Raw genomic sequence first — 9,224 nt, 5'->3', positions numbered from 1 at the left:
AAAAATATAATGAAAATAATTTTTTTTCTCGTCAAATTTGTGATCCCGAAACCACTATTCCGACTAGCCCTAAATTCAGGTTGTTACACGGTTATAATAATTTGGTATATTTGATTTTTCTTAAATTTGAAAATAAGATGTTTCATATATTTTGGACTCTTTGGACACCTAGGACTGTTTTGGGTTTGGACTTTTTTTTTGTCTAAAATTGTTTAACCGTTTTTATTGATAACACTCGGTTTTCCTACGAAGCTGTAACACCCCTTACCCGTATCCAATACCGGAACAGGGTACGAGGCGTTACCGGACTTAAAATTTCTTGAACATCTAAAACCGTGTCATAAAATTTCGTCAACATGTATCACACTATAATTGGACATCCGAATATCCAATTTTACATTCGCTTTCCCATACACATCGTCATTCATGACAACATTCAATTATACAATTACCACATACATGAATAACCATATCATAGGCGTATTGGCCATCTCCAAATAGCCTTAATCAAAAAGAACATTTATTAAATAAGGGTCAACATTTTAGGCCATAAGAAATATGACATATATGACAAAACGACCAAACCTACTATACATGCCGTAACCCAAAAATTTATGTATCTAGATATACCAAGTGTTCTAATTGATAGTGTGAGCAAATCTCCGACGTCCACCGATTCCCGAGCTAACTTGGCGATACTATAAGGCAAAGGAAAAGAGAAGGGAAGTAAGCATAAATGCTTAGTAAGTTCATATGAAAATAATAAGAAATTATTAAACTTGTGTGGACAAATCCTCGCAATAATTTCTTATGATGATATAATCATTATATCACATTCTTACACTTTATTACTAATATTCACATTAATCTGTCTACTTGAGTCACTGTTACTAAATTATTTATTTCTCAAGCTACAGAACTCCAAATGAAGAACCGTAAATTTTCCTGAAACTAGACTCACATAATTTCTTACCATAGAAATTTAAGAATTTTTGGTCTAACCAATTAATACAGTTTATTCATTAAATTTACCCCTGTTTCACTGTCCAACAATTCTGACAGTTCTTCACAACGAATCAATTTTCTCCCCGTACAAAATTCATATGATGTTCTCGTTTATTTCACTTGAAAATAGACATAATAAGGATTTCAAACATATAAATTATACTCCATATTTACTTTTGTACAATTTTTACTGATTTTTCAAAGTTGGAACAGGTGATTCCGAAACTCATTCTGACCCTGTCTCACCAAAATTCAAATACCTCATAATTCACACTTCTTTTGCTTACTCTGTTTCTTTTATGGAAAAATAGACTCATTAATATTTAATTTCATATCTCACCCAGACTTTAATTCAATTTCCACCATTTTTTGTGATTTTTCAAAGTTATACTAATGCTGCTGCCCACAACTGTTTTAAGGTCAATTTCACTCATTGATTAATTCTTTGTGTCCACTTTCATTTATATACACTTACACCAAAGCATATTATATCTTGGCACACAACAATCAAGTGATCATAGACACATCTTACTTGTTTGCATCCTTATCAATAATGCATCATAATCTGAGCGCATTATTTATGAATCTCATATACATACCTGTGCCTAGTCATAATACTCACATATCCTACTCTTACTTATCTTGAGCATACTCCTTGAATTTCTCGTTGAACTACTTGTAATATTAGGGATGTTTGGGATATCTCGTACACCTGGTAGGACACCAATGCCATATCCCAGATATGGTCTCACATGGGATCACATATCGGTGCCGATGCCATGTCCCAGACGTGGTCTTACACTGGCACTCAAAACTCATCTCGAGCCGATGCCATAATGAAGTTGCACAATTAGTGCTCTTTCTCATCTAACCAAGTTGCTCTCGGTATCGCACACTTAGTGCCCGTTATACAACATCATCATTTTAATTTCGCACACTTAGTGCCCATTATCCAACATCATTATTTTAATTTCGCACACTTAGTGCCGTTCATATAGTCATAGCTATTTCATACCCGCACACTTAGTGCTAAACATCGATAAATCGCATTCACATCTATTTTTACTTTCCGAACTAAAACGCATTTAGCTATATATATATATTTGCATATTTCATTTCAGCATATATATAATTAACATTCATTCAGAATTTAACATCTAATTGCTTATAAACTTACTATACGAACTTACACATTCTCGTAACATTATCGAATACTCAATGTTTCATACACTAATTGCCATCGTATAGCTGAAGCTATCATAATCTAGCACACTAAGTGCCTTACATAGCCGAAGCTATCTCAGTCTCGCACACTAAGTGTCATAAATAGCCGAAGCTATTCCAAATCGCACACTAAGTGCCATAAATAGCTGAAGCTATCTCGAATTTCATATTAAGTGCTAAACATAGCCGATTTATCGTTAAACGTGACTGTATTCTCGTGTATACAATTTATGAAATAACAAAGCATTAAAAGCATAATTGTAACAATGATTAACGCGTACGAACTTACCTCAACGCGAGTCGATTATTTTGATTGACATTTCCCCGTATTTGGTCCAAATCTCGATTTCTTTGATCTATAATGTCACATTTCACTTAATTATCACTCACATTACTCATTTTAATACAAAAATCATACTACGGAAAATTTACAATTTTGCCCCTAAACTTTCTCATAATTACAATTTTGCCCCTAGGCTCGTAATATGATTTTTATTCAATTTCCATAACATTCAAGGTCAGCCAAACCTTTTTCTCTTTAAGCAACCTCAAATTCTTATTATTTACAACTTTTAGGAGCATTTACAACTTTTACTAATTAACCCGTTTTAACCATGTTCAACGAAAATCACTTAGCAAAAATCATTCTCCTAACCTCGTGCACCCTTATTCTATCATTAAACATCAAAATGCACAAATATCTAGCATGGGTCAATTTTTAAACTTCATTTTTCATGCAAATAAATAGTAAAAATAGAAAGGTTAAGCTTCTAGGATCTCAAAAATATGAAGAACATTAAAAACGGGGCTCAAATGAACTTACAATTGAACTTTGAAAAAGCTTGAAACCCTAGACATGGCTTGCTGAAAGTTTCGGCAGCATGGAGAAGAGAATGAGCAGATTTTTGGGTTTCAATTTTGTCTTTTATGCCTTAAAACACCCAAATGACAAAAATGTCCTTTTTACTATACCTTCAATTTTTACCCTTCCATGACTAGTTTTGTCCATAACGAAATATGATTGTCTATTTGTCATTTAAAGACCTCTAATTTAAACCCCCATTTAAAACAAGTACTTATGTTCTAGAACTCATATTTTGCAATTAATACAATTGGATCCCAATAATAAAATTGGGCGCTTAATCGATAAAATTTCTTAACAAAATTTGCACACCATCACCCAAACATATCATAGACTCTAAAATAATTATAAATTAAATATTTCTACTTCGAGTTTTTTTTTTTTTGGTCTTGAAACTACTGTTCCGACTAGGCCCTATTTTGGGCTGTTACAGAAGCAATAGATTTCCAAAACAAAAAATGGTGTTTATTTCAAAATCTAACGCATTAAATATTTCTGCTACAAACTTATACTTTTTAGAAAATGTAAACAAACAATGTTTCACAAAACAGGAAATAAATATGTGTTTTCAAATAAACCGAATTTTCGCATAACAAAAGTTAACGTATTTCCAGGTTTTCGCCTACAATAACATTTCCAGATTTTGCCATAACGTCTAGGCCAAGTTTATGGCCGAGTTTGGGGTGTTACAAGGTGTACTAAATGGAAGATGTTAATTGCAAGAGCCTAAGTTGTGAAGAGAGTAGCCCAAATGCACTTCAATTGAAGAGCAAGCCCATTTAAAGCTCGTTTAGATCACTTGAAGACTTAATTATTTTATTTTTATTGGCCTAATTTGTCAATGACTCAATTAAGAAGTTTATTTTTAAGACCAAGTTAATTTGTTTTCTTGTAAAATTTGGTCCATGTATAACTATCATAAAGTTGACCAAATTCGCTTAGTATTTTCTTTCTTCTAAGTTTCTTAGGAAGTAAGACTTACCTTTCTTAGTTGCCCACATATTAGGCTACATTTTAGGGATTTGTTTTTATTTCTTAGCCATCTCATTTTTTAGGTTAGTTTTTAGGGATTTGTTTTTCTTTTTTTAGCTCGCTTTTCATATAAAAAGGGTAGCCACCCACCATAAAGAGCACCCAACTTTGATTTGAATAAAATTACTCTTTGAGTTCTTCTCAGTTGCAAGAAATCTTTTCTTATTTGTTTTAGAAGAGTTTTCAACTCAATCTTCTTTTGAGATTGTTGGTGGCAGTTATTCACCCCTCGGTTTGCCAAGTTATCTAGGTTGGAGGGTCGGTTAAAGTCATTAGTGGAGTTTATTGAAGCTTGTTTTTCGAGGGTTCCATTAGATATCTTTCTTCCCTATCTTGCCATCATCATTTTTATCATTTTTCCATCTCTCTTTATTATTATTTTTTTGAGAACAATATTCGACTTTTCTCCTTCAAAAATCCATAAAAAATTGGCTAAATCTATCTCCACTTATTTCAATCTCCTTCTTTTCAAATCAATTTTATTTCTATTCTTTCTAATCATTTGTTTGTTTAATTTTCAGATTCAAATTCTAAACATTTTCAGCAACTTGAAATTGACCTATCCATTATATCATTTGGTATCAGATTTTGGAATATTTTTTGTATCCTTGGTGTGCTAAGATTGAATTCATGTCGGTTGTTACTTGGGTGCCTCCCAAAGATGTTACTTTTTATAAATTAAAGTGATAATTTTTTTTAATTTATAAATTTACTTTGTAATATTATTTATTTTGGTATTTTTCATGTTCGTTTTACGGTCCATGTTCGAGGTTCGTGGCTGGCTCTTCAACAATGTCATCTCCAATGTTCGAATTAGTGTCTCCCCTTGGGAGTACAATGTGTCTTACCATTGTATCCAACACTTATGGGTCAGAGTTAATTTTTTTTAATTTATAAATTATTTTTTATATAATAATCATCATTATATTTTAGATTATTCAAGAGATAATATATACAAACTTTAAATATCTTTTTAAATTAAAAAATTCTAACCCATTAAAAATAATTAATAAATTGTAAAAGTTACTTAAGTTTTCTAAAAAATTAAAATATATAAATTTGAAAATAAAATTACAAAAGAGAAATGAGTTTTAAAAAGTTTTTAGGTTTATTTTATTCTCATATTTTTAAAAAATTATATTTTTTGTTTTTTACATAAATTTTGAAAAATTTATGTAACCTTTCAAATTTTATTTATTTAAAATTTATATGAAAAATATAATAATTGAACATAAAAGTTGTGAATGTGTCGTTAAAATAAGTTGTCCACATTAGCTTTGGTCTCAGGCATTGTAATATATATATGTGTGTTATAAGGAGAGATCCACTTACACGATGTAAAACTAAAGTTGTTTTGCATCTTTTGTGTATTTTATACATCAATTTTTAATAATCCAACTATTAAATTTATTTATATAATTATACTTGTTATGCATGTAAAGTTTCAAGTCGATCCGATATCTCTATTATATTAATCTAAAATATTGTATATGTTAAGATTTATTGAACAATTGAATTCTTTATACTTAAAACAAATAGTTAAAAATTTCAGTATCAAATGCGACTATGGTATAAATTGAAAATATCTTAATTATGAAAATCATAGTTAAAAAATAGCTTAGAGTACGGGGAAAACATGAATTTTTATTTATCTGATTTTTATATTTTAAAATTTATGGTTTATCTATTTAAAATATGAAAATAGGTTAATTAAATATGGGAATCCTATTTTGTTTTTTGAGGAAAGTACTATTAATATAGGGTTTATCTTATTGTATTGTGTATTTTTAATATTTTGGTATTAAATAAAAAGATGTCATATGTCATTAAATACGGGATGCCATGTGTTATTTAAATAGTTGATCCACATCAAAAATAAATTTAAAACCTTATATAAATATACTTATAATGCGGAGAAGGATAAACACAACGCAGCAGCGGTGTATAAAAGTTGGGTCAGCGCAGCTACATCAAAAACTGTTCACACCTCATCCACCCTTCCCTATATTTACGTCAACTCCTGCGGGCCTTGTGAATATATTGATTGCGTATATTATAAAATAAATATTATTAAAATTATGGAAATGATTACGGAGACATCAAAGGAATTCTTGATGTAAAATGACAAACTGTTCATCATTCATAGGCCGGAAATGATAAAGGCATAGCTCAACGCTGGAGCTGTGTATAAATTCTGCTACATCTCACCATTCACAACACAAAATTAATTCACCAATGGACTCCCAATCTCCTTTGAAGCTTCCTGTCATTGATTTCACTAAGCCGGAGCTAAAACCGGGCACCCATGAGTGGGATTTGGCGAAAGGCCAAGTCCAACAATCCCTTCAACACTACGGTTGCTTTGAGGCTTTGTTCGACAAGATCCCTCTCGAGATTAGGGAAGCAGTATTTGGAGCCATGGAAGAGTTATTTGATCTTCCCTTACAAATCAAAAGTCGCAATGTTTCCGAAATACCTTATCATGGGTATATTGGCCAACACCCTAAAATACCATTGTTTGAGAGCATCGGCTTTGATGATGCAGATGTTATCGAAAAAGTTGAAGCCCAGACTCGTACATTTTGGCCTCGAGGAAACCCAAGTTTCAGGTTCATAAAGTCATTGCACTTAAAATAATTTCCCAGTAGTTTCTCCTCAATCTCCTTATGAATTTTGGTATATATATGTTTGTCTGTATTGATCAGCAAAACTATACAATCCTTCACAAAGCAATTAACGGAGTTAGATCAAATGATAAGAAGAATGATCTTAGAGAGTTTCCAAGTAGAGAAATATGAGGATGAGCACATGGACTCCACAGGCTACCTTCTCAAGGTAATGAAATATGAAGGGCCACAAACCAGTGGAACGCAGGTTGGACTAACTGCTCACACAGATCAGGACGTAGTGACCATCTTGTACCAAAATGAGGTTAACGGATTGGAGGTGCAGAGCAGCAGCGGAGAATGGATCGGTGTCAAACCCTCCAAAGACTCTTTCATTGTCATCATTGGGGAATCTCTCCATGTAATTATCATTCCATTTTTCTTTTTGTCATAATTGATGAATTAAATGAATTAGTTGGGTTGGTTTGTTAATGGTGCAGGCATGGTTAAATGGGCGATTGAAGGCTACTTATCATCGAGTGATGATGAGTGGAGACAAGCCAAGGTATTCGCTTGGATTGTTTTCAGTCCCAAAAGCAGGTTACATGATAAAGGCACCAGAAGAGCTAGTGGATGAAGCACACCCCTTGCTCTACAACCCCTTTGATTACGCTCAATTCTTGGGCTTCTACTTTTCCAACGAGGGTCGATATCAATCTGGTCTTAAAGCTTATTGTGGTGTCCAACACTAGGATAGTCATGTAACAATCAAAGATAATAAGTTTTAGGATATCTATATCAGTGTGTTTCTGCATCGGTGCAGCTATCTAGCATTGACCAGCTTTAGCGGTGCTCGAAAACTGAGGTCTATTTTTTTTTTTAGTGAAACCCTATGGGCATCTTGTGATGGTTGCAAGTTATTTTATTTCTTCAATAATCAATCATATCTTGCTTTAAAGGTTAGGTGCTGATTTTATGGTAATCTCACATGCATTCTCTATCCTATGACAGAATCTGAAAAAAAAATCCTTTAAAAATATTTTTTTTCAAAATTAATTATATTTTAAAAGAAAAACAAATAAAAAAATGTATTGTAAATCCATTGATAAATGGAGATCATAACTCCCTCAAATTTAGCCTATTGTAACCCCTAAAGAAGGAACGTTCATAACCCCTAAATTCATTATCTTGTAACTCCTAAATCATTTATAAGGTACCTTAATGTTGGTCATTAATGCTTTGTAACTTTTGGTATTTAAAGCCCTATAAATAAAGTGCATGCACAAGCTTATTGCATCCTAAATGAAAGTCAAATCATCATTTCATTTCTTTATCTTTCTTTCTCTCTTAATCTTTGTATTCTTCTTTTAGTTTTATAATATGTTATCTGCACGAACCTCTACAAGTTTTTAGTGAAGTTAACGTCATTGCAATTATATATAACTTGCCCTTAAAGCTCCCATTAAACTATATATGGTATAAGCATTTTCATCATTGTTTTAATTTATTCATCTTATTTCTATAAAAGAGAAATATTTAAAGTATACAAATCAATTTTATATACATATTTTAATCATAATGTTATGAATATTTTATTATTAAGTGGCTATCCATTAAGATCAAGATAAGTTTTGATGTACTTTAAATTCTAATAGTCATTAGAAGTAGAGTTCTATTTTAGTTATACTTCTTATGTCTATAAATATAGATTTTGGAGAAGCATTGTAGATTATTCTCATTGATCAATAAAATACATCTCTCTTTTGCTCTATCATTTTCTTTGTTCTTTGTTCTTTACTCTCTATCTTTTTATTTTATAACATGTTATCAGCACGATGATTCTCTATTTTCTTTATCACTTCAAAATCTTTTGAAGTCGTCCCACAAATTCAATTCCTCTTTGACCTTAATCTTTCACCCTTACAACTTCATCTCCAAGATGTTAAAAGATTCGATTTCAGAATAGATCATGGTTCTTATTCCCAATCTTCGATTTATCATTGTACAAGCATGAGTAAAGTATAAAATTAGTAAGAAACTTTTATATTTTGACCTTATTTTCTTTTTCAATTAAGGTATGACTACTACTAATTTTTATTTAACATAAATTTCACGTTATGATGGTATTTGATTTTTGCCTCTTTAGGTTCATTTTTTTATGTAAAAGACATAATTGTTGATTAGATATGTTTGTTATCAATATGTTATATATCACTTTTTGATAACTTATTTTTTAGGATGAGTCCTCTTTGATTAGACTCAATCTTTTATCATGAGTTATTTAATTTCTTTCATAGTTGAATTATGATTAACTTATATATCAAAATTGTTAAGTGATTTTTGTGTGCTCTATTAATGAATAAAACAATCATAATCCTCTTTGACTTATTGGTTTATTTTTTATTTTTAAGATATATATTATCTTAACGTTATTTATATATATGTCATGTGAGACATTATTTTGTCTCTAAATTGGTTTCCTACTTTCACCAAAT

At 31.1% G+C, this 9,224-nt stretch overlaps 1 protein-coding gene and 1 long non-coding RNA gene across 3 annotated transcripts; one reads left to right on the top strand and one right to left on the bottom strand.

The window, feature by feature from the left end:
* Window positions 1-440: 440 nt before the first annotated feature.
* Window positions 441-3,151, bottom strand: LOC105778287 (uncharacterized). The gene is made up of 3 exons (XR_001128637.2): window positions 3,053-3,151; window positions 2,519-2,585; window positions 441-698 (listed from the first exon to the last, which is right to left on the bottom strand). It is a non-coding gene; the product is annotated as an uncharacterized LOC105778287 (long non-coding RNA).
* A 3,031-nt stretch (window positions 3,152-6,182) lies between these two features.
* Window positions 6,183-7,687, top strand: LOC105778286 (probable 2-oxoglutarate-dependent dioxygenase AOP1). Of its 2 annotated transcripts, none has more exons than XM_012601969.2 (3): window positions 6,183-6,732; window positions 6,829-7,069; window positions 7,230-7,687. In XM_012601969.2, exons 1-3 carry the CDS (start codon window positions 6,359-6,361, stop codon window positions 7,479-7,481), a joined length of 867 nt encoding a protein of 288 aa, XP_012457423.1. In that variant the 5' UTR covers window positions 6,183-6,358; the 3' UTR covers window positions 7,482-7,687. The 2 variants fall into 2 exon arrangements, with proteins under 2 accessions (XP_012457423.1, XP_012457422.1); XM_012601968.2 differs by having other exon boundaries at window positions 6,186-6,732; window positions 6,829-7,150.
* The last annotated feature ends 1,537 nt before the right edge of the window (window positions 7,688-9,224 follow it).

The sequence above is a fragment of the Gossypium raimondii genome, chromosome 10, assembly GCF_025698545.1.
Source record: "Gossypium raimondii isolate GPD5lz chromosome 10, ASM2569854v1, whole genome shotgun sequence".
NCBI classification, from domain to species: domain Eukaryota; kingdom Viridiplantae; phylum Streptophyta; class Magnoliopsida; order Malvales; family Malvaceae; genus Gossypium; species Gossypium raimondii.
Note: the sequence above shows the minus strand (reverse complement) of the source record. Positions and strands in the feature narration are given on the sequence as shown.